The sequence below is a fragment of the Calliphora vicina genome, chromosome 5 (assembly GCF_958450345.1).
Source record: "Calliphora vicina chromosome 5, idCalVici1.1, whole genome shotgun sequence".
NCBI classification, from domain to species: Eukaryota; Metazoa; Arthropoda; class Insecta; order Diptera; family Calliphoridae; genus Calliphora; species Calliphora vicina.
This window is the reverse complement of record NC_088784.1, coordinates 6,876,043-6,902,517: the sequence shown is the minus strand read 5'-3', so window position 1 is coordinate 6,902,517 and position 26,475 is coordinate 6,876,043. Positions and strand designations below refer to the sequence as shown.

At 30.7% G+C, this 26,475-nt stretch overlaps 1 protein-coding gene across 1 annotated transcript in view; it reads right to left on the bottom strand.

Annotated features, from left to right (window-relative positions):
* Positions 1 to 3,528: 3,528 nt before the first annotated feature.
* LOC135959843 (metabotropic glutamate receptor 2-like) overlaps positions 3,529 to 26,475 on the bottom strand; it is an 80,642-nt gene continuing 57,695 nt past the window's right edge. The window contains exons 11-17 of the mRNA XM_065510938.1: positions 23,189 to 23,379; positions 15,260 to 15,394; positions 10,626 to 10,788; positions 10,290 to 10,503; positions 6,206 to 6,357; positions 4,069 to 4,683; positions 3,529 to 3,987 (exon numbers count right to left, since the gene is read on the bottom strand). Coding sequence (XP_065367010.1) covers positions 3,529 to 3,987; positions 4,069 to 4,683; positions 6,206 to 6,357; positions 10,290 to 10,503; positions 10,626 to 10,788; positions 15,260 to 15,394; positions 23,189 to 23,379 — 1,929 coding nt within the window. The remainder of the gene's footprint in view (positions 3,988 to 4,068; positions 4,684 to 6,205; positions 6,358 to 10,289; positions 10,504 to 10,625; positions 10,789 to 15,259; positions 15,395 to 23,188; positions 23,380 to 26,475) is intronic.

The following is a 26,475-nucleotide window of genomic DNA, read 5'->3' as shown; positions in this document are numbered from 1 at the left end:
TTCATAAGCCGAGAGCAACATAATATGGTAAGCCCTTAATCATATTAATGGTTGTCACAAACATATACTCGTTTACTATAACCATATATATGTGTGATACAATCATGTGAATTGTAAATTAACCATATTATAGTTACCACAATCATGTAAATGGTTACTGTGACTATAAATATAGTTATAAAACTTGTAACAATATAGAAATGGTTACAGTAAACATACACAACTATATTTTTCCTCTCCATGCAGTTACTACGTATAACAAATCAAACATATTATGACTCCATAAGTTTTTCTTTCCAAAAATATGACATTTTGAAAAATTAAGGATTTCACAAAATCACTAAAGAAATCAAAGGACACCATGGCGAATGAGTGTTAATAAATTAGCAAATATTACGTATTCGTCACCATGTAGTGTAGAATATATTAAATTAAAGCAAGTAAGAGAGCTTGCCGAATATATAAACTTCACCTAATTACACCGTACGACACTCAATATTAGACAAGAACCGGATGATATACGTCTGAAACAATATATTAAATTGAGAAAAACTACGTTTTCAGTTTTTCATTTCGTGGTCCTGTTTTCTTTCAAAAGTACTTCAAATTTTCAGAGGAGTACATTTTTAAAAAAAATGTTTTGAATACTTCTGTCATCGTACTGTATAAAATTTGGTGTCAAATGATCAAGAAGAGTTGCAAAATATTTCGTATTATTTTTATTTTATTTAAGGATCAAAAGATGTCAAAAATGTCCTTTCAAATTTTTTCCTTGGATATCCTTTTAGATTTCCAATAATTTTTTTGTAAAAAAATAGTGAGTTAAAGATCCAAATATTGAATACCACATGCCAAAATTTCATCTTTCTATCCTAACTACTTAAGTGTTAAAAAGTATTTTAAATTTGAATTATTTGATTTTTTATATTTCATTCGAAAAAAAATATAACAACAATCCGTTGTGAAAAGCAACGATGAAGACTTTTTAATAAACAAGTAAAATGGTATAGTCGGACAAGCCCCACCTTATGATACCCTACACCGGGTATATGATTATAAAGAGTTTTCTTTTGATATGAAACTTATTTGTGTTGAATCTTATTTGAATCTTACACACATTTTCGGTAGTGGGCCTTATATGGGAGCTATGACTAATTATAGACCAATCGTCACAAAATTAGTTGGGATGAATTTTGAACATATGAAACATGTTTGTGTTGAATTTTGTTTGGATACTGACATATTTCAGAGATTTATGTATATTAATGACATTTTCGAGAATGTTGCTTATATGGGAGCTATGGAATATTGTTGACCGATCGTCACGAAATTTGGTCGCGAGAGTTCGGCTTACATAAAACTTAATTGTGCTGAATTTGGTTTGAATATGTTTATAAATAAGATATTTATGAGAGCTTAGCTATTTTCAAATAGGACAATTGTATGGGGGCTAGGATAAATAATGGGCTGATTGTAACCAAATTCAATAGCCTTTGTCCTTGGGGCAATATAAAGGTTTGTGCCAAATTTTGTCTAAGTAACTTTAAACCTGCGACCTGTAGTTTGATTACAAGGTTTACATGGATGGACGGACAGACGAACGGACATTGCTTAGTCGAGTCAGAAAGCGATCCTGAGCAGATTGGTATACTTTAAGGTGGGTGTTGGGACAATACTTTTGTATGTTGCAAACAACAGCCCTAACCCATTATACCTCCCCCACTATGGTGGTGTAGTTTATAAACATGCACTTTTCTTAATAAAACTTTAACTACATTTTTTTATATTTTAATTTGACCTTTATATATATAAAGGATGAAATTTTGACATTTAGTATAGAATACTTGGGTCTTTAACGCACTATTTTTTTAAAAGGAATTTATTGGCAATCTTAAAGGATATTAAAGGACATTTTTAACATCTTTTGATCCTTACAGGATAAAATAAAGATAATACAAAATATATTACAACTCTTCTTGTTCTTTTGACATACAATTTGTCATTGTGGGAATAGCAGGAGTATTTTTAAATATTTTTTGAAAAATGTACTTCTTTGAAACTTTGAAGTCCTTAAAAAAGGGACACAGGATCACGAAATGAAAAACTGAAAACACAGATTTTCTCATTAAATTTATAGTTTCAGACGTATATCATCCGGTTCATGTCTAACGAATTTTATCTCTCTTTGTCGAACGGTGTTATAGTTTAAAATAAAAATTTTAAATATTTTTAAGTAACAATGCTAAAAAAAAAAATTAAAGTTTTGATTTATTAGTGAAACAATGGGGCAGAAACAAAATTTTTTGAAATAAATCTGGCATTTCCAAAGAGCTCCTCCGATTTGGACAAAATTTGGTGTTTGCGTAGACAAGGAGTATTCTAGTTTAAGTTATTAAAATGGACCTCACGAATGCTCCAGGAGCGGTGTTATGGGTGCTCAAATTTGTGTACCTTCGACAAGTAAAATTTAAAAAACGTGACTCTTTTTTGACAAGTTTTTTTTATTTTAACACTTTATTTAGAATGACAAATTAAAATAACGTTGAAAATTTCATAGACAAAAGATGAAAAGGAATCCCGCAATTCCTGAAAATTGCAGCGAAAATCCCAAAAATTCTATTTTTTACAATTTTTTCCATAAGGTCCATATTTCTGGGAAAATATTTTAAGGATGAATAAGGAACACATCAAGGTTTCCAAGGATGCTTTCCGTTTTCTGATCCCAGCTTTGAGATTTTAGAGTATGTGATCAAAAGTAGAAATTTTGATAAAAAAATCTGAAAAGTGGGACATGTTTTTTTTACCAGAACTTTATCCGTAAAGATACCTTACAGAAAAACATAAAATTGTTATATATTCTTAAGCAATTTTTTTTAAATAAAAATAGAATTAGGTCTCCTTTTCGGCCAAAAATCAGCAAAAATCAGCAAAAATCTACTGTTTTTTGAATTTTAAAATTTGAAAAATTTTACATGTCGAAGGTACCCTACTTTGAGCCCTCATAGCACTGCCCCTGGAACTGTAGAGTGCTCATTTTAATTAGTTAAACTCGAATACTCCTTGGCTATGTTCATGTCAAACTTTATCCCAATCGGACCAGTCGTTTAGAAATGCCAGATTTTTTTCTAAAAAATTTTGATTCTGCCCCACTGTGCAGTGTTTAGAGTTTGGTAAAGGTGGAGAATTAAATCGGAGCATTAGGTTGTGCTATATTCCAAAGTGCTAAATTACAAATTTTTAAGTTTATGTCAAAGATTATCAATGTTTTAAAGTTGAGGTTTCAGAATATACTGCCAACTATAGCGATCTAAGTTGTATTTTTCCAAATTTTGTGCGTCATTCAAATTAATGTTTTTTTTTTAAATTAATTCTTTAAAACTGTTCCCCTTCTTAAATCCAAATTAAATTTTAACTTTTATTTATTCTATACTCTTACAGCCTTAAACTAAAATTATTTTAGTAAAATATTTCTAAATATTATATTACGTTATGAACGTTCTATTTATATTTTCTTTTATTCTAAATATTCTAAACTGGTATAGCACAACGTTTCTTGCCGGTACTACTTTCACGACTTAAAGAAGAATTGAGGGCCGAAGTACTTACATTATTATTACTAGTCTGGGAACCTTTGGTGGAGTCATTGCGCGATGATAAACTACCGCCATTGCCTATGCTACCGCTAATATCACAACCAATGCAACCAGTGGTAGCCATAGTAGCTGCTGGACTTATGCCAGCACTACTGCTGCTATTGCTACTGGTGCTGCTACTTACGGAAGAATTAAATAAATTATCGGTCGACTTGGAGTCGCCGATTTTTTTATGTTTTTCATTGTTCAATGAACTAGTTTTAGTTGTGGCAAATTGTGCTGTTGCTGCTGCTATTGTACAGTCAGTGGTTGTTGCTGGTGCTGTTGTTGGTGGGTTGGTAGCAGTTGTTGATGGTGGCAGCAGTGTTGTTGCATCAACATAATTATGTTGACACTGTAAGGGCTATAAACTGGTGGTTAACACTGTATTCGATTTCATACACCCTGTTGATTCGTTGTGTAAATGTGTTGTTGCTGTGGCAGCATTTGTTGTTGTAGTTGTTGCTGTTGCTAATATATGATTACTACAGCTGCTCATGTTTAGTGGAGTTGTGGTGGCACAAACTATGCCATTAATGGTTGCAGACATTATCATATTATTCGATGTTATAGGTGTTGTAGTAGCTGCTGTTGCACTCACATGATTTGTATTGTGATGTTGCTGCTGATTAATTTTATTATTATTTGCCACCGTTTGAGCCATTTCATTGACAGTACCTATGCCCACCTTTACACTATTGTGATGGCTTTCCTTGTCACTGACCTCATTGTGATTATTATTTGGCACATATTGATCGGCGTATGGTATTTGATTGTAGGTGCTGCTATCTAAATTTGTAAATATGCTGGTGATGGTTATTGTTTGCGTGGCCATTTCGCAGAGTTTCTTCTTTTGTACACTGTGCTCGGTGTTGGTGGGTGTGATATGTTTTTGGATTTTCTCCTCCTGGGCACAGGTGGCCGCTGTCACCACTGCTGCTGCCATCATGGACGATGGTCCAGTATTTGCGGTACGATGCATATTGGTATAACGTGGTGGCATCATACTTTGCCTTACATTACGCTCCGGTCTTATTAGTATTATGTACAGCTGTTGGGTAGAAGAAAGAAAGAAGTAAAAAAACATTATAGTTTGCTATGTTTTAGGCATTTTTGTTAATTGTAAAACTTTTTTTGTTTGGTTTTTAATAGGAGTTACTGAGGTATTCAGCAGGTTTTTGTGGAAATTTCATTAAGGAAAAGTTTCATTCTTTTTGGCTGTAGAGCATTACAAGTCTAGTTTGTTGGACAAGCTAATTAGCTTGAGGTATAACGTCAACATTTCTTTTTAAATAGTAAAGTGGGCGTTAATGAAGTGATTTTCTTTGATAAGCTTGTTGCAGAATTTTAATTAATATGAAATTTTATTATGATATTGTTTTCACATGTGATAAAATGTTTACAAATAAAGGTGTACAGAAAATAGCTTTTCCATGAAGTCTTTTTGAAAGGAAACAGTATCACGAAATGAAAAACTGAAAACGCAGTTTTTCTACATTTAATTTATTGTTTCAGACGTATATCATCCGGTTCGTGTCTAATATTGAGTGTCGTACGGTGTAAGTGATTGTACTCTAAACATTTCTGACTTGGTATATAAATTATGACGAGATAAGAGTCATCGGATATGATAAAACCAAATTCTGAGGGATCCTTCATATATTATTTAAAAGTTCTATTCCTGCATATATTTTCTTTTCATATCTGTAGAAGAATTTGAAAATAAATTTTCATTATGTAAATCATTTAGACCTAGAATGATTCATGCTAATATTTCTTATGTTTTTTTACTTATTCAATTAAATTTACATTTAACTTTTTTCCATAATACTTAGCATTGAGGAAGAATTCCTTAACATGACTCAAAATTAAGTTACTTATACCTATCGATTATTTTATTTAAAATAATCCTAATATTTTTAGAAAAATATTAGATAAATTATAATTAAAATTTTATTACAGTTTCTTATTGAAAAACTTTGTGCAGAAAGTAAATTTCATAAAAAGACAAAAGTTAGTCTTTTTATAAAATCTACTTTCTGCATAGTTGTTATGCAATATTTAAATTGTAAATTACGAGTTTTAGTTTTCATATAAATCTCTTACTTTTTCCCTCTCTGGCTCTCCCATAAGTTCTGATAAATTGTATACGTATGAGTAATATTTATTACTTTTAAGTAATTTAATAATACTCATACATACTGTAGCCCAACAGTGTTGCAACTTTTTGTAATGTAATTTAAAAACAAAAATAAAATAAAAATTTATGTAGTTTGTAATACCTCCAAAGGGATATATGAGATTACTTTTTTTACTTAATAAAATGAATTTCCCTAGTTACAGCAAACATATGCAGGGACTCTAATAAATTGCTTACTAATTTTTTATATATTGAATTTCAATAGAAATATAAGAAAATAAGAAAAAAATAAGCACAATTACCAGTATATTCAATATAAAGGGAGACCCTTGCAATTGTTACATATGAAATATATTTACGAAATAAACAACTATCTATGACATACAAAATATTTGAAAGGATCCCCTTTTATTTCCTCATTTCCCTTACTTACCTTGGGTGAAAATAGACAGGCTATGGTAACACTGGCCGACAGACTTATTGTCACCGACATTGATGTTATTCTCAGGGGTACATGATTACCCGTACCAAAATACAATGGCACAAATGCCAGCCAAATGACACATGTTGTATACATTGTAAATCCTTAGGGGAATGAAAAATGAAAACACGAAAAATTAGATGGCAATAAGGAATTTCAACAACAAGCTAACAAAAAAATAAAGGAAACAAATGAATGAATAAATAAACAAACAAATAAAAATTTATTAATAGCAATAAGTTGTACATGTGTGCAACAAATTATTTAATAATAACACTGTGCTACGCTAAAAATATGCAGAGGTTCTCATATAGAAATCCTTGGAAATACTTATCGTTTTTCTAGATCAATTCATTTAGTATATTTTTTATTAGCAAATGTAGTGAAAGTTAAAAATTCAAAAACTCATACGTATGTTTTTCTAAAACTGATTTAAAAAATCGTTGTTTTATTTAACTTAAAAAGGTTTTACCTTTCAAACAGCAAAGACTTTATGATAACACTGTTCATCAAATGAAGGAGTTTTGGAAAAATTCACGGACTGAACAGTATAAAGGGTAGTAAAACCCTGTACTCAGTTTGGCGATCAATGTTTTTTATGGGCCTCCAAAGAATTTGAAAATTCGCTGGCCCTCAAAAAAAGGTGTCTTGAGTTTTTGGCCAACAGTTAGTTCGGACTTAATGACACCGCTAACTATATATGGAAATAATATAGCTAAGAGTCCAATGAACTAATTTTGTTTATATTCTTTTACCAAAAAATTGATTTTTGGGTCTCTCTTTTTGAAAAAATATATGAAAACTTTTTTTTAGAATAATTGATTTTCAGAATCTTTGGATGTCCATAAAAAGAAATTGGTCACCAAAATCGCCAAACTAAGAACAGGGATTTACTAACTTTTGGTAGGAGAGTCTAAGTTTTACTGTCATGGCCGCCTGGTTTTTTCTCAACTAAACTGTAAAGCTGGGTTTCCTCATACACCATAATCGGCGCCGATAACGAAAACTGAAACTGAAAAACGTTGGTGTTCGTCACCGTCTTGTTTCTGAGTTGTTTTCGTTTCAGTTGGGTGCGTTACGGCATAAAACAGAAACGAAATTATTTTTTAAGTTGTCATTTGAAAATTAAACAGAATGTCATTATTTTTGACAAAATCGATTATTTTTTCCTATTCCAATTAAGAAAATTTATTTTTTTTATTCATTTTGATTTTCTTTAAATTTGAAATAAAAAAATAATTAAAATAATTTCGTTGCTATAGCACCGAAAACAACCTACTTGAAGTTGTTTTCGTTCCGGCCCCAAATGTCAGGTTTTTCTTTACTGATCGGTGCCGTTTCGTTCCCAATTTTCGTTGGCGATTTCTGAAACGAACTTTTTTTCGGTGCAAATGTATTGAATTTCGTTTTCGGTGCCGATAACGGTGTATGCGGAAACTTAGTTTAATCGGTTGGAAAATGACTACGTTACGGCCGTTTATATTTCAAAAACCGCACTTTCTCAACTAATTGTTCATTGAAAAATTCGATCTTTAGGCTGTAGAATTTGTATATATTGGTTGTATGACTGAAAAATCCAGAATTCAGAAAGATGACATATCTTTTAATAAGTTATATGTCATTCTGAAGCAGATATATCAATCATTTATTCTCACTTAGCTATTAATCATTATAGTGTAAACAAAAAAGGTTTTTTTTGCTTCGAAAGTGCCGAATTTGTTGCCAATAAAGCCTCGTATTCGGGAAGTTTTGCTTTACACCTTTAATTTAAAAAAAAGTGTCGCTGAAGCAATACGATAGATCAGCAAAGCTTATGGTGAATGTATTCCATCGGTTTCAACGTGCGAGAGATGATTTTTATGGTTGAGAAGTGGTATTTTTGACACGGAAGACAAAGCCAAAAAGACCAAGAAGTGGAGGCATTACTCTATGAAGATTGTTGCCAAACTCAACCATAGATTGTAATATAATTGGGATCTACTCAAGCAGCAATTTTAGAGAATTCGCGAGTTGCAGGATTCATCCAAAAGCAGGGAAATTTGTTACTATACGAATTAAAGTCGAGAGATCTTGAAAGAAAATAATTTTTGTACCAATTACTTGCGATGCAAAATGGATCCAATACAATAACCCGAAGCGTAAGAGATCATATGGTGGAACCAAAAGGGACCTATCTGTTGTGAACTGCTAAAATCTGGCCAGGCCATCACAGGGAACCTATAAAGAATGCAATTCATTAATTTGAAGAGAGAAATTGCTGAAAAATTACCAGAATATGCAGCCAGTAATATATCATCATGAAAAAGCTCGGCCACATATTGCAGTACCTGTTGAAAAGTATTTAGGGAGAAGTGATGGGAAGTTTTGCCTCAACCGCTTTATAGAGCTACTCAATCAGCAATTTCAAAATATTTGCGAGCAGCAGTATTCATCCAAAGCAGAAAAATTGGGTACCATACGAATTGAAGTCGAGAGAGCTTGAATGTCGATTTTGTATGTCTGAAATGCTATAAAAGAAAATCATTTTTGCATCGAATCATTACTTGCTATGAACAATGGATCCATTGCAATAACCAGAAGCATAAGAGTCGTATATAAAGTTGGAATGAATCGATACCATGGCAATAAGGAAATGCTCTGTATTTGGTGGGAGCAAAAGGGTCCTATCTATTATGTTCTGCTGAAATCTGGCCAGACCCTCAAAGGGCAACTGTACCGATCACAACTGATTTTGTTTGAAGCGAACATTGGCTATAAGCCAGCAGAATATAAAGCTAGAAATGAAGCTGTAATATGCCATCATTACAACGCTCGGCCACATGTTGAAATACCTTTTAAAAAGTATTTATAATGAACTAGTTGGGAAGTTTAGCTCACCCGACTTATATCCAGACCTTGTCTCATCCGACAACTATTTGTTTCGATCGATACTGAACGCTCTTTCATTAATACGCTTCACATTAAAACAGAGTATCCAAAATTGGCTTGATTCGTTTTGGTCACAAAAGATGAGCAGTTCTTTTGGCTCGGAATCCATGGAAAGATGGGAAGAGATCATAGCTAACAATGACCAATACTTTGTATAAATTTATATTGTACAAATGTTTCAAAATGAAATTTAATCATTTTGAAAAAATCTCGAATTTTTAAGTTATACACCCAATATATGGTTGCCACAATCATCTGATAATCATGTGGCTGGTAAATTTACCATATTGTAGTTATCAAAATCATATAAATAATTACAATGACCATAATATTGTTAAAAACCATGTAAAAATTTTGAAATAGTTACCGTAAACAATTACAACTAAGTTTTTCCTTCTGGGATGTCACCGGAGGAGTCATCCAAACTTCAATATCACAGAGTTGAAGTCTCCCCCGAGGCATGTCAGACAGGACCTACGGAAATACGAGGAGAGCATACAGAGGTATGTGCAGGATCAATTTGATCGCCGCTTGTATATGACAGCTTTGAACGACATTCACAGAGACGCCATCAATTCCGCGGTAGCAGGATACCGTTCGAATATCGTACTTGGAGGCCGACCACCACCGATAGCAGACGTTGAGAAGATTCTGTCGCATAAAACAAGAGTTGTTCTGGCACAACTTAGACTTAATGCCTTTTGGTTACGCACAGACCGTGCCGTTCTAAACTTATGCCCAGCTTGTTGTCAGGGTCCTCATGGCATCCCCCACAGATTTAACTGTTCAGCCAACCCTACTTCACTACGTCCTATGGATTTATGGAGTCACAATTTCTTGGACTTGAACAAAATGCAGAACCCCCAGAATACCCAGATTGATTATTGTTAAATTGTTTATGCTGCTATAACAAGAGCAACAACAACAACAACTATAGGTTTTTCTCTTTGAGTAAGAACACCTGCTTATTTTTCTAGTTCATTGTTTTGTTTCACTGTGTAATGTACAAATAATAAAATAACAATTGTTTATGAATACATGTAAACAAGGCAATAACAAATATAATAAATAGCAAAAAAAAATATTTACACTAGTAAAGACCACTTACCGATATGTTTAGATTCATTGAAGGCTTCCGGTATTTTGCGTGTCAATACCGCATACACTGTGCACACTACAATCAGCACAATGGGATAAAAAAAGGCAATAACATACGAAGCATCGATGTAAGAATCACACACCAACAGATTATCTTCGCGTGTCGGATGATAATGCTTGGCATGTGACGGAGCTATTAACATCCAAACACCATTAATTAATATCTGTAATTGAAATTCAAATGTTTGGTGAATTCAAACGAAATTAATATTTAATTGTTTAACATAATTAGCACAGGTAAAGTTAATTAATAAATATGCATGTATGTTTGTATGTATTTATGTACCTGTAAGGATATAAAGAACGAACATATAACCAACTGTGACTTGGGACTAATAAATGAGGGTCGTTTGGCTGACTGTTTGCCAGCTTTGAAAATGCGTGCTATGCGATTGGTTTTCGTTAGCAGAGCGGCATAGACCACGGTAAAGCAGAAGCCAACGCTAAATCTGTAAGAGATCAAGAAAAGTAAATAAGGATTTAGAGAAATGTGTAATTAATTATCAACAACTAAAGTAAATAAAATATTAATCATGTAAGGTTTTTTTTGTAAATGAAATCTTAAGCTGAAAATATTTCAATTAGTAGTTTTAACAAAGAAAAATGTTAACAGAAGATTTATGGCAAAAACAAAGGGATTAATATAATTGTGTGTGAAAAATTTATAAAAAGCTCAGTTTCACATGAATCTTGGTTTTTAGGTGAAAACTGTTTTTATACACTTCACCATGATTGGCAAGGTTATATATAAGTTTGTCATTCCGCTTGTAAATTCTACATTTTTCAGTTGCGATCCAACAAAGTATAGGCATATATTCTGGATCGCTATAGAAAGCGGAGTCGATAAAGCCATGCCCCTCTGTCCGTCCGTCCGTCTGTCTGTTGAAAACAACTTTCCGTAACCCCCATATAACTTACATACATGATTCATACATCAATATATTTGGAACTCTTCCGGCTCGGTTGCTTATTAAAATCGACAAAATCGGCACACAAATGGCTGAGATATAAGGGAAAAAAAATAGGACAACCTCGATTTTGGCCTGTTTTTGATCTATATGTGGATTACTAAGTCATTAATATAGACAATATGGATATCTATTGATAGATATTAGTAAGTTGAACCTACAATGCGTCAAAATCGGGAAAAATATTTTTTAACCAGAATTTTTTTCATTAAAAAATGTTTTCTTGTTCAAAAAAAAAAAAATTTTAAAATATTAAAAATAGAAAATAAAAAAAAAAATTGGAAAAAACTTTTTAAAAAAAATTTGGAAAATTTTTTTTTTTGAAAACCAATTAAAAATAAGTAAGATAGTATGGTCGGTCAAGCCCGACCATGTAATACCCTACACCAAGTAAATGAGCAAAAACATTTTTCTTTTAAAATTTCATTAATTTATATTCGGAAGTGGGCCTTATACGGGAGCTATGACCAATTAAGGACCGATCACCTTGAAATTAGGTCGTGTGATTTATGTCTTAATGAAAGTTATTTATGTTGAATTTTGTGTATATACCAACATTTTTAGGGGATTTATGCACGTTTAAGTGATTTTCGGAAGCGGGTCTATATGGGAGCTATGACTAATTATGGACCGATCATAACAAAATTTGGTGACATGAATTTTGTATATATGAAACTTATTTCGAGCTAAATTTGTGTAGATACATATATAAATTAAACATTTATGACCGATAAAGTCCAATTTCGAGAGGACATTTGTATGGGGGCTAGGTGAAATAATGGACCGATTTCAGCCAGTTTCAATAGGCTTCATCCTTGGGCCGAAAAAATTATATGTACCAGATTTGATCGTTATATCTTCAAATTGCGACCTGTACTCTGCGCACAAAGTTTACATGGACAGCCAGCAAGCCAGCCAGACGGACGGACGGACGGACGGAGGGACGGACGGAGGGACGGACATCGTTTAATAGACTCCGAAAGTGATTCTAAGTCGAATTAAATCTTTTTTTTATGGACAGATTTTAGGATTTTCATCATCTTAAAAAAAATCAAATAATTTTTGGTGCTTACTCACTTTTGAAGCCCACTGTAGCTCTCTTTCTTGTTCTTAACCTAAATTTTGCTCTAACTTGGTTTTTTTAAAACCTGGTTTTTAGGAAAAACAATATTTTTTGCGTTTTTCTCTTTTTCAGGAAGAAAACCTTTTGTTGATTACAGCTCTTTTTTAGAATCATATAATTTCTGATTAGCTGAAAAATTGTTTTTTAGTAAAATTACTTTTGTGTGAAAAATCGAGTTTTTGTTGAATTTTTATAAAACTGTGAACATATAAAATAAAAACACTTCATCTACAAAATCAAAATCGCAAAATACTTTAAAAAATTCGAAATATAAGCGCCTAAAAATATGCTTTAGTTTATAATAATTTAATAGTTTAAGACCCAAAACAATTAATTCCTGTAGTTTTTTTTTCTTACTAACATATATTGGCCTACCTAAACGGTGTTAAGACTCATTCCTAGGAAGTTCATATGTTCTAGAAAGTTGTTTACTGAGATCTTAGGTACATTTTTGTAGTCAATTGTTTCCTTGAATTTTGAACGGTTTGCTACCTATGGACCTGAACAGAGGAAAAAAGGTAAAAATCTAATTTTTTAACGTTTTTTGCGATTTTGATCTTGAAGATGAAGTTTTTTTGAGTTTACATGTTCGCAATTTTTGTTCTTTATGATAAGGGCTTCAACTTTGCCTCAGAGAGTAAATCAAAATTCCGAACTGTTTGCAAGATATGATCCTGAGAATATTATCACTTTTTTGCAAAAATGACACCTAGGCTCCAAATCTTGTTGGGGCCCATAAAAAAGTGCATTACTTTGGGCAAAACTGGGAGACACTGGTATTTTTAGATAAGTAATCAGAGTTAAATGGGCATCGAATGAAATATACGTAGCAGCGTTACTGAAAGACAAAACACTTAATTATGTTGTCAGAAACTTTAGTCTTGCTCAGAGTGGTAAATGAGTCATTCTTTTTTGATTTTAATTCATTATGAATTAGCTAAATTTTGAATTAATTCATTGAATTGAAAAAATGAATTGAATGAAATTGGAATCAATTCAAATGAATTAGGCAGAATCGAGTTGCAATTCATTTCCAATTCATTTGAATTGAATTGATTTTGAATTAATTCAAATGAATTAGATAAAAGAATTAGCAATTCAAATGAGTGAATCAAAAATGAGTTGCAATTAATCAAATTCAAAAGCAAATTTCTAGGGGGAATGAACAATTTCTCCTACCAAAATGAAAATATACAGTTCAAAAATTGAAAAGCCTTGTTCTGTATCCGCGCCTGATCAATGAAAACATGGTGTTTGGAGTTTGTTTCTTCAATAAGAACTGATTTTTATTTTGAAATACGCTGAACGACAAAACACATTTAATATTCAAGAAGCAATTAATAATTTTTGAAATTTTGTGACCCACGACCACCCAACAACAAATTTTTTCCTAACATTTATATTATATTTATTTCAAAAAAATAAAATTATCTTCCACAAATAATCAAAAATCAGGAAAAATAACAATGTATGTAATGTTTGCTGTCTTTTATATAAAAAATTAATTGAATGACAAAACGACAGTGATGTTTATTATAGATTTACTTACAAAATCAATTCAAATTTCAATCAATTGTTGGAAATGAATTCAATTCAAATGAATTGCTAATTCTTTTTTCTAATTCATTTGAATTAATTCAAAATCAAATAAATTCAAATGAATTGAAAACGAATTGCAATTCATTTTTACCAAATTCATTTGAATTGATTCAAATTTCATTCAATTAATTTTTTTTTGTGTGAATGATTAGCGAATTAATTCAAAAATGAATGATTCATTTACAGCTCTGGCCTTGCTACAACAAAATAAATGTATTTAGACATAATTTAAAGGGACTCATTATTTTTACTCCCAGCTTTTTCTCCTCTAGTTCTACCCGATGGCTCAGAACTACATTCTGCACTTCCGAAACACAATCGGAATCTAAGCCAATGTCTGCTCTTGTAGTTTGCCGATTGTAACAACTCCAAAATTTGTTTACATTCATACTATATAGAATTGTTATAACTAATTGAAAGAACTCCCAAATTTCCCTTACATTCGTATTTTAGTAGTCGTAGTCAAATTCAAGAACTATTGAGTTCATCTTGAATTATTTGTAGTTTAGCCGATTATAAGAGCCCACGAATAATTCTTATTTTTGCATCCTTAGCCGAATTCAAGAACTTCCAACTTATACCGTCTCGCCGTTATTAAGTTTCATCGTTTAACGCATTTGAATTGCTGAATAACTTTTTAAATTTAAGCAGATAATAAGTAGATTAGGGCTTCATTAATAAGATCTTTATTTTGAATATTTTTCCTAAAACCTACAAAACTATTCGTGTTTCTATTTCAAATTAAGCTGTAAAATTAAACTGCATTTCAAGGTTTAACCCTCTTAATATTTTTTTTAAACTAAAATCAATAAACACTCTGTTAGCTGCCAACAGTAAATATTAGTTTATCTCGTTTATCCATTCCATTTGAAAACATTAATGGCATTTTTCCCTTTTCATTCTTTTTTGCTTATTTGGCAATAACTATTTGCACATTTTTTTTAACCACCTATAAAATGCTGACATTTAAAATATATTAGTAAAATACTGTATATATGATTCTTGGAAATGTAAACAACTGCAACCACGGAAAACCCAGGTAAACATTTTAAAACATACAAATGATATAAAGAAACCTTATACAGAAAAATATTATAATAAAGTAATAACAATGGCAAATACAGCTGGTTTGGTGTTTTTCAACATTTAAACAACTTTTTTTTTAAATATATAGTTTCACTTAACAAAAAAAAATAAAGAAAAATTAAACAAAAATCTAAAAAAACTTACCTTTGTATGGCACACACAATATTTGTGGGCTTTAAGACCAGAGCAAAGGTAACCGCATAACACATTAAAATACCAGCCAGTAAAATGTAACTCAGTTCTCGGCCGGATGCACGTACGATTGGTGTATCATTGTGTCTGTTTGAAAATAAGGGGTTTTTCCAAATACCATGTGTGTAAGGAAGAAAATGAAAAAAAAAACATAGAACAAAATTGTAAAATATGAGAAACATTATAAGTGCAAATGAAATTATAATAAAAATTTATTTATTTTTCCCTCATATACTTAAGTATGAATGTATTTATATTCATATAAACTTTAGGGTTAAACTATGACCTTATTTTAAATGTGTGTGTATACATTTATTTTACTTTAGATTAAAAGATTTAAAAACAAAGACTTAGGGATTTGCTTTGAAATAGAGTAAATATTGTAAAGTGATGTTTTGTTTTTTGATTTTTTTTTTTGCAAGGGTTTGTTAAAATGACATTCTCAAGTAATATGTTCGTATAACCTTGGTTACTACTATGTATTTCTACGTATGAGTTATATTTCAATTCATATAAAAAAATTAATATTAATCATACGTACTGTATGTTGTAGAATTTTATAATAACACTGTCCAACAAACTGAGACTTTTTGATTGAAACAGCATAAAGACCCTATAATTCTGAAAGGTCATAATGAGTAGATCTTTTTTGTAGAATAAACTTATAGTCCAGCTGGTCTGAGTTTTTATTTTACAGTGCGTCAAAATTTTTAATTTTTTGATTGAAGCGAGCATTATACTAAATGAAAAAAAATTAGTATGTTAATGTCTGACGGAATTCTTTTTGTCGGAATAATATTGTGGAATTTTATGGGGAATATTTTTGTGGAATATCTTAACCTGCTAGCTCCTCTCTTTAGGGGTCAATTTGACCATTTTTCAAGAAAATCAAAAAAAGTCCTTTTAAAAAGGACATTTAAGGATTAAAATATTCAACGAAAATTTTTGCCGGAAAATTTTAATGGGGGTCAAATATAACAAAGTTGTAAATCGGTCAAGCCCGACCATATAATACCCTACACTAAGTAAAAGAGCAAAAACAGTTTTCTTTTAAAATTTCAATAATTTATATTTTTGAGTGATTTTCGGAAGTGGGCCTTATATGGGGGCTATGACCAATTATGGACCGATCACCATGAAATTAGGTCGTGTGATTAATGTCTAAATTAAAGTTAACTATGTTGAATTTTGTGTGTATACTAACGTTTTTAAGCGACTTATGCACGTTAAAGTGATTTTCGGAAGCGGGTCTATATGGGAGCTAGGACTAATTATTGACCGATCGTAACAAAATTTGGTGAAATGAATTTTGTGTATATAAAACTTATTTGGAGCGGATTTTGTGGAGATACATATATAAACTAAACATTTATGACCGATAAAGACCAATTTCGGGAGGACATTTGTATGGGGACTAGGTGAAATAATGGATCGATTTCAGCCAGTTTCAATAGGCTTGGTCCTTGAGCAGAAAAAATATCATGTACCAAATTGCATCGAAACATCTTCAAAATTGCGACCTGTACTCTGCGCACAAAGTTTACATGGACAGCCAGCCAGCCGACCAGACGGACGGACGGACATCGTTTAGTCAACTCGGAAAGTGATTCTGATGATCTAATGATTCTAATGATCGGTATACTTTAAGGTGGGTATTAGACAAATATTTTTGGTCGTTACAAACATCTGCACAAACGCATAATACCCTCCCCACTATGGTGGTGTAGGGTATAAAAATCGCCAAAAATCTATGTATGATTCGAATAAGCTGAAATTTAAAATATAAATAGGCCTTGAGAAGATCTACAAAAAGCCTTATGTAAGTTTGATCTTTCAGTTCAAGAGATATTAAGGTTTGTTTTTTTTATTTTGCTATTTTTTGTTTTTTTTAGGTTGGCCATGATTGATTGAAATTTTATTTTTAGAACATCAGCTATATTTGTGATAAAATGCCTAAAAAAATATGAACTACTTGCTAATAATTATCTCATCTCTATACAAATTTACACTCATCCAAAATTGGAACATGTAAAAATGGCCGTATTTTTTAACTTTTTTCCCAAAAAAGTCACTATAGTTTTCCTTTTATAGAATAAAAATTTCTTCCGGACTATAAACAATTCAAATATTATCCAGAAGGAGAACTTAATGCAAAAGCGTGTTAAGTAAAATTTGGATCAATTACTTGGACATGAGCTCCCCCCAGATCAATCAATAATTTGACAATTTTTTTTAAAAAAATTAGGTTTGAATAAAAAATTCTACAAACATAGAGCATCGTTTCTAGAAAAAGCTTCACATTTATATGAGCCTATAGGTTGGTTAAACACAAACAAAGTTATATTTTTATCGCACGGTAAATAACAGCACAGTGGGCACTTTTCTAAAAAACTCAGTTTTTGGAACACATTTTCCTCGTTAAAGGAATATCGGTATTTAGACACAAAAAATGGCAATAAGTATAATGTAATTTATTTAACAAATTTTCTGTCTATATTAGTTTTAAATTTTTTTATAATATCTTTTACCGTTCAAATTTTACATTAATTAAAATTTTATATTTTTCTTCAAAGAAAATCACTATATCATAATTTTTAGTTTCTAAGGTAAATAACATCCGAAATATTCATAAAATTTCTTCATTTTAATAAATTATTAATCTCCAGGTCCTAGGGTTTTTACCAGTACTACATACTTATATTAAAAGTTTATACTTAATCTGCAGAAGTGCCACAAACCTAGCCCCCTTTCAAAAATTTTAACGTTTTTTCATATATTTCTTTTTGGGATAAAACGTCCGAAAATTTCATATTTGTTTTTCATTTTACAAAACTATTAATCTCTAAGTCCTAAGATTTTCAGCAATGCCAAATACTTATATAGCAAGCTTATATCTAATCTGTAGAAGCTCCACAAACCAAGCCAACTTTCAAAAATTTTAACGTTTTTTCATATACTTTTTTTTGGGTAAAAACATTAAAAATACGTTTTTTTTTTTATATGTTTCTAACTTTGGATGAGTGTTAATTTTTATGGAGACAAGATAAATTTTAGCAAGTTGTTTTTATTTTATTCGGAATTTTGATATTTAAAAAAAATCGACCAGCCATATCAAAAAACCCAAAAAAATGGAACAAAATAAAAAATTAAATCTAAATATCTCTTGAACTTAAAGATATAACTTACATATTTATACAAGGTTTTTGAAGATCTTCTCAGGGACTATTTATATTTTAAATTTCAACTCATTCGAATTATAAATGGATTTTTTGCGACTTTTAAACAAAATGTGAAAATTAAGGTGGCGTTTAATTTTGCTAATTAAGCTTAAAGAGCTTTGTTGACAACTTTAATATCTTTGGCGACCTGCACTGAAATTTTCCCTCAAACATGTAGAATTTTTTAATCCTTAAATGTCCTTTTTGAAAGAACTTTTTTTATTTTCTTAAAAAAAGTGTCAAATTGACCCCTAAAGAGAGGAGCTAGATTTAAGATCTTCCACAAAAATTATCCCCATAAAATTCCACAATATAAGTATGGCAAAGAAAATTCTCTCAGACATTAACTTACTACATTTTTTTTAGTTAGTATAATGCTCCCTTCGATCAAAAAAACACACAAAATTCAACATAGTTAACTTTAATTTAGACATAAATCACACGACCTAATTTCATGGTGATCGGTCCATAATTGGTCATAGCCCCCATATAAGGCCCACTTCAGAAAATCACTCAAAAATATAAATTATTGAAATTTTAAAAGAAAACTGTTTTTGCTCTTTTACTTAGTGTACGGTATTATATGGTCGGGCTTGACCGATCATACTTTCTTACTTGTTTAAAAATTAATTAAGCGTAAAGAGTTTTATTTACAACTTTGGTATATTTGTTTACCCCCATTGAAATTTTCCGGCAAAAATTTTCGTTGAATATTTTAATCCTTAAATATTCTTTTTGAAAGGGTTATTTTTGATTTTCTTGAAAAAATGCTCAAATTGACCCCTAAAGAGAGGAGCTGGAAGGTTAATATATTCCACAAAAATGTTCCCCATAAAATTCCACAATAAAACTCTGACAATAAGAATTCTCTCAGACATTAAATAATTTTTTTTCATTTAGTATAATGCTTCGATCAAAAAATTAAAAATGTTGACCCACTGTAAGAAAAAACTCAGACCAGCTGGACTATAAGTTTATTCTACAAAAATTATCTACTCAACATGTCCTTTCGGAATTATAGGGTCACTATTCTCTTCCAATCAAAAAGTCTCAATTTGTCGGACAGTGCTATTATAAAAATTCAACAACATACAGTACGTATGATTAATATTAATATTTTTATATGAATTGAAATATAACTCATACGTAGTAATACATAGTAGTAACCAGTGTTGCCAGGAGCTGGCGAAAAAAGAAGCTATATTGGCTTCAAAAAAAGGCCAGAAAAAGCTAAACTGCTTTAGAAAAAAAGCCAAAAAAAAAGCTAAAATATTATAAATTAAGAATTTTGGTTTATATTTATTTTTAAATAAAAAATTAGAAAATATGTTCATAAAATTCATCTGCTTTACTTAAAGGAAGTACTAAAAAGTTAAATACTAGATTAACCATGTCAGAAAATGGACATTGTTGGTTCTATATTTGTCCATTTGTAGTTTAATATATTCTGCCCCTGAGCCTTAAGCTTCGTAATTTTATTAGCACTTTAATTTTTCACTATCAATATGACATAATATATTTTTTTGGTTTTACACTTTATTATCAACGGGAAAAAAAATTGATTTTGCGTAGAGTTTTCATATGGTAATCTTTGTCGCAATTGCTCAATTAGTTTAATTTGTCGTATTATTTTTGTCATAATCTTCACTAATTAAAACGTTCTTTATTTTATCTCTCATTCATCAAACTAGTATGAAAAATGTGTCAAAATCATTAAACAATTTTCAATTGGCGACGATAATGGATCAAGTTCCTTGAATTTTAAATCAGAAAACAGCAAATGATTTATTTACTTTTTGTACTTTGTGCAATACTGGTTTTAACGAAAATTAAAACAAAAACGACGAAATTAAAACAAAATGGGTTTTAACTCGAAGCATAGATCCACAAGACGTTTAACGGCTATTGATCGCATCGAATATCACAAGCCTTCAAGAGTTTGTGGGGCTCTTGTCCATTATATAATGATGAATATAATGTGTAATAACAATTTTGTCTTGAAAGAGAATTTGCTAGACATTTAAGCTTTCAGATATAAAATACTCTATTTCATTTTGAACCACTTGATATTGGCAATTATTATTTGTTCTTTTAATACTGCACAGTGTTGCCAATTCATGGTGAGCAAAAAGGGCTAAATACTTAGAAAAAAAAGGCTAAAAAAGGGCTAAAATTTTAAATTAAAAAAATACATACATTTGACACAAAAAAGAACTTAGAATGTTACATTTGGCTATGCCGAATAGACAAACAAAAATTTATGAATATAACACACGTTCAAATTCAAGAAAATAAGAATATTTATTCCTGTATGTTGATCCTTAACTTTAAAATATGGGGCCACACGTATATCATATGCCGATGTTTTTAAAGCCTCGTATTTATCACCTGGCCTGCAAAATGCTCCTATGCAAATTTATTAATATGAAAGACAAATTATGTATAAAGTAATCCTTTGTGATAACTTCGATGGAGAATATTTTGATAAGTGAATATATGGCAAATATGCCTCTCATGTAATGCAGAAAAAAATATTCTAAAAATTATACACGTCGCCGGACAGAAATGATTTTCATTGGCAAACACATAAATTTTGCCATTAGTTAGTAAACATATCAAAACTAAGGTAGCCAAAATATGTAAACATAAATATTTAATTTAAATTTGGAAAAAGTTAATTTTCTATATTTGATCAGATACAAATGATCATACCTAAATTATTATCGATAATGAACTGAATTTTTCTTTCTAAATTGTTTGGATTGTAGTCTTTGAAAACGGTATACTACATGTCATGTGTTATAAAATATTTGTTAAAGTACTATATTTACTTCAATACATCGCCCAGATAAAGTTAAAAGTATTCTCTTTAACCCTATATATGATTTTATAAACGCCCGGACTCGCTCGTAAAACATTAATACATTTATTAACAATTTTTATTTAAATAACGTACATTTTCTCTATATTAGTTATGGCATGTTTTTAATGTATGGAAGGTCCAACCATTTGTATGTGCTTAAATTGTTTACTGGTTCAACATTTTTAGTTAATTTTTGACATAATATCCCTGCCAATTTTTTTGAACTGATTTTACTAATTTTCAACAGTAAAAATTTCAGATCATTAGAGTAAATATATAATTTTCATTAGAGTAAATATATATGGCTAAATGAAAATAAAAAAGGCTAAATTAATTTTTTTGTGGCTAAACAAGATTGAAAAGGGCTAAATTTAGCCCAAAAAAAGCTAAATTTAGCCCAAAAAGGGCTAAATTGGCAACACTGATACTGCACAATTCTTGAGTATGTTGAAAAGCTAAATGAAAATCAGTAATGAATTAAAATGAAAATGGTTCACAAATATAAATTTAGCCTTTTTATTTACACTTTAGTCTCGAAATTTTTAGCCTTTTTTAATTTCAAAAAAGGCATTTTGAAATTAAGAAAAGGCTAGAAAAAAGCCACGAAGCTAAAACCAAAATTTCGAGGCTAAAGAGTAAATAAAAAGGCTAAATTTAGCCTCAAAAAGGCTAAACTGGCAACACTGGTAGTAACCAAGGTTATACGAATATATTACTTGAGAATGTCATTTTAACAAACCCAAAATAAAACATCTTCCACAAAAATTATCCCCATAAAATTCCACAATGTAAATCTGACAATGAAAATTCTCTCAGACATTAACTGACTACATTTTTTTGCATTTAGTATAACGATCAAAAAAATTAAAATTTTGACCCCCTGTAAAGAAAAACTCTGAACAGCTGGACTATGAGTTTATTCTACAAAAATTATCTACTCAATAGGACCTTTCAGAATTATAGGGTATCTATTCTGTTCTAAAAATACTGTTGGACAGTGTAATCATATGCATTGAGCCATAGACAACAACTAGATAGGTAACTGAGAGCCAAAAACCTAAGTCTGTTGTCAAAAACCTAATTCATGAGAATGTATTGCATGTATTTTGTTGTTGTATCACCTGTATGTGTGAAAAGAGAGTAATTTTTCCATATATATTACTCTCTTCTTCCGTTCTATGTGTTTATTCTATGCATTCAGCAATAAATGTTTAAATTTAATATCTCAACGAAGTTTTCAAAAACATGGTTTGCTACTATTGTTTTAGAAAACTTTTTTAAATAAATTATAAAATACAAAACAAATAATATTACTTTTTGTGTTATATTATATTTTACAAAAAAAAGAAAATAATACAAAACCACTTGAAACAAAAAATTCTTAACCTTGATATTGGTAGCCAATAAGTTCAAGCTAAAAATCTCGAATTTCAATTTCTTAAAAAAAATCAAGTTACCCAGAACTTTTCAACATGTTGTATATTAAACGTCGTAAAAAGCTAAACTTTATATTTAAAAGTACATACAAAAACTAAACAAAATTGAATAGAATAAAATAAAGCAAAGACTTTAGCATCTTTAGCATTTCATCTCTTATCTTAATAAAACTATATATAAAGAACAAAATAAAAGAATAAAACTATTTCCACAGAAACCTCTTCTTCGTAGTCATACAATCCCCACTTGACCATGATCATATAACTACAACACGTGCAAGTACCTCTTGGTACTTTAAAAAACTACAGGCAATTTGATGCTAGATTTTTTTTTTAAGTTCTCTTGCTGTTGCATTCCACTTACCTTACAAAGACACCAACAATAAATAAAGTCACCAGTATACCGGTGGCACTAAAAGACATGGCACCAATGGCCCAAGCTGACTCGGGACGTAAATACACTTCAGGTATAGTTTGGCAGAATTGTTTTGTCGCATCTGGCAAAGTACCCAATTCACACTTAATACACTGCGTCTCATCTAATGGATGGCGTATCTGTAAGGAACAAAGATGACAGAATAAGTGGAAAAATAAGTAAAAAGAAATATATAAATAAAGCAAATAATAAAAACTATTGAAAAGGGAAATGATACACCATTGCCTTTTAAAGATAAATGTAGATTTTCCATTACAAATTGTTTTTAGGAATTTTGCTCAAAAGTAAAGGGTATTTCTATAGGGACCACCGAACTTTGGCAGTTGCTAAGGGCTATATCTGTCAACTTGGCTCTCATTTATTTAGTTTGTTTTGGCAAATCACCATGACAAAATTGTTTATCAAAATGGCTGTTCTTTTTATTCAACATTCCGCACGCTTAGCTCGATCAGACACACTTCTGTCGAATTTGGGACGATATCAATCCACATGAGATCCAAGGGTGTCGAATACATCCCTAAAGGTCACTAGTTTTTTGAGAACGACTTAGATCGATGAATACCAATCCTTTGGCCTGAATGTGTTTTCAACAGGATGGATCTACATGCCACATAGCTCAAGACACATTGAACAATCTGCTCGATCAATTTGAGGGCATAGTCATCTCAAGAGGAGGTGATTTGATTTATTATTTTAATTTTAAACTAAAACATCAAGCTAAGTAAATAAATGTCTTCTTTACTAAATGGTGTTCTTCTCAATCAAACACCCCCAACTCAACATGTTTATAAAGTATAAAGGAAACAGTTAAAAAAAAAAATATTGCCAGTACTATATTTAAAAGTTAATGGTCTTGATATTGTTAACTCATGTAGCAATAATAGTTTTGTATTCAACTTTCATTCTATCTCACACAGCCATTCAACATTTAGCCACTATAAAATTCCAAGAATCAACAAAAAGAAAAATACAAAAAACTCCTTGAATAGTTTCTTAGGTTACAGTTTACAAGTACTTTTGACAAATTGCAATTGATAGCTCTAGTGCTAGCTTATGTTTGGCCATTTTGGGTTCGTTCTAAGATAAAATGACCAGTTTGTAGTGGAGACCAGAAAAAAAGGTCATACATTTTTTCATAGTTCGATTGTAAGTATGCAATGTAAAACTATGAAATAGGAATTTATTGGAATGTAGGCTTTTGTTTCTAACTAGATTTTAATATTAAAAGAAGGTTCTCTTTTACTGGCTAAACTGAGCGAAGCAAAAATGTTGTAAATTTTTGTTTTACAATAAATGAAATACATTTAAAATTTTATTTCGAAGAAACATTTCAATGCTTTTAAATAAACATGTTTTTCATTTGTAATTTCCAAAATTTTCATTAATATAGATCCTCACTGATAGAGAAGTCAATATAGCAATGTTCGTTTGTTGATTGTAATAAATTTTCTGAAGACGGTAGAGATTTCATAAAACCCATTCATCAATTTATCAGTCATGTGCAGAGTGCACGCATGGAAAATATCCATGAATTGCTCCAGATTTAGCCCCGAGTGACTAGATCTTGTTTCCAAACCTGAAGAAATGGCTAAGCGGAAAGAGATTTGACTCCAGATCACCTCCACAAATCTTGTGTTTTGAGGGATAAAAAAGTTGTAGAAATATTGGACAAAGTGTATGGAGCTCACAGGCGATTATGTTGAAACATAAAATTATTTTTTTTTCCAAAATCAGAGCTTTCTTCAAAAAGACATGGACTTATTGACCTGCCCTACTATAAACACTTTGATGTTGATATCAATAAATGCATGAATCTAGCATTTGATGACAAATACTACAGTTCTTGGTGCAAAATACATATGTGTGGAAAACCACACACACATTTTTGGTTGAAAGAGTAAATTCGACAAAAAATGCATTTATAATTGCAAAATACATAGAAATTACATACGTGTGAAAAACAACACACCAGGTTAAGTAAGATCACAATAATCCAATTTTTGGTAGAAACCGTAAATTTTGCATTACATATGTGTGAAAAACCACACACCACTCTAAGTAACGTCTTTAATAATAAAATTTTTGGTATAAACAGTAAATTTGATGACAAAAACTGCAGCTCTTAATGCAAAATACATATATATGCGTGGAAAACCACACACTAGGGTAAGTCACATTACAATAATCCATTTTTTTATACAAAAACAGTATATTTGACGACAAAAGCTGCAGTTGTTAGTGCAAAAAACATAGAAAATATACATGTGTGTAAAACCACACACTAGGGTAAATAACGTCACAATAATCTAACTATTGGTAGAAACAGTAAATTTGACGAGAAAAACTGCTGTTCTAAGTGCAAAATATATAGAAATTACTTATGTGTGGAAAACCACACACAAGGATAAGTAACGTCAGTTTTTAAATATCTCGATATAAAATATATTTTTGAATAAATGAATATGTTTTCTGAGCTAAATTGATGCGGCAGAGAAATTTTATGAACATTGCCTTACAATTTTTTTGTTAAATATATAACTTTTGTTTAATATATAACTTGTGGTTTTCCACACAAGGTATGTATTTTCTAGTTGAAGTATGTATTTTCGAGTTGATTTACGTTTGTTCAGCTTCCTTGCGCGAAAAGGGGCCAGTACGTAGCCCATCAAAGTTGGTCACCTCGGGTCTCAAATTTTTTAAAAAAATCGACAAAAACCATTTTTGATCCGAATGAGCAAAATTAAAAAAAATAAATCAATCAACCTGAATATCTCTTCAACTACTAGAGATAACCTACACTTGTAAGCGTATTTTGTAGATCTTCTCAAGGACTATTTATATTCAAAATTTCAGCTCATTCGGATCATAAATGAATTTTTGGAGATTTTTTTGACCCGAGGTGACAAAATTTGAGGGGCTACGTACTGGCCCCCATTCACGCTAGGAAGCTGAACAAACGTAAGTCAACTCAAAAATATCTCAGCTCAAACCATGTGAAATTTCGTAGGAATATTTCCAATAGTTCCCAAGATTCCGAATTATTTCCAAAAAAAGTTTTTAAACCACTGTGCATCGCTTAGATATTTGTATACCCTTCACCATGAGTGGCAAGGGTTTGTCATTCCGTTTGTAATTTCTATTTTTCTATAGTAAGTTGGACCTAAAATGGGTCTAATGCGGAAAAATATTTTTTAACCCGAATTTTTTTCATCAAA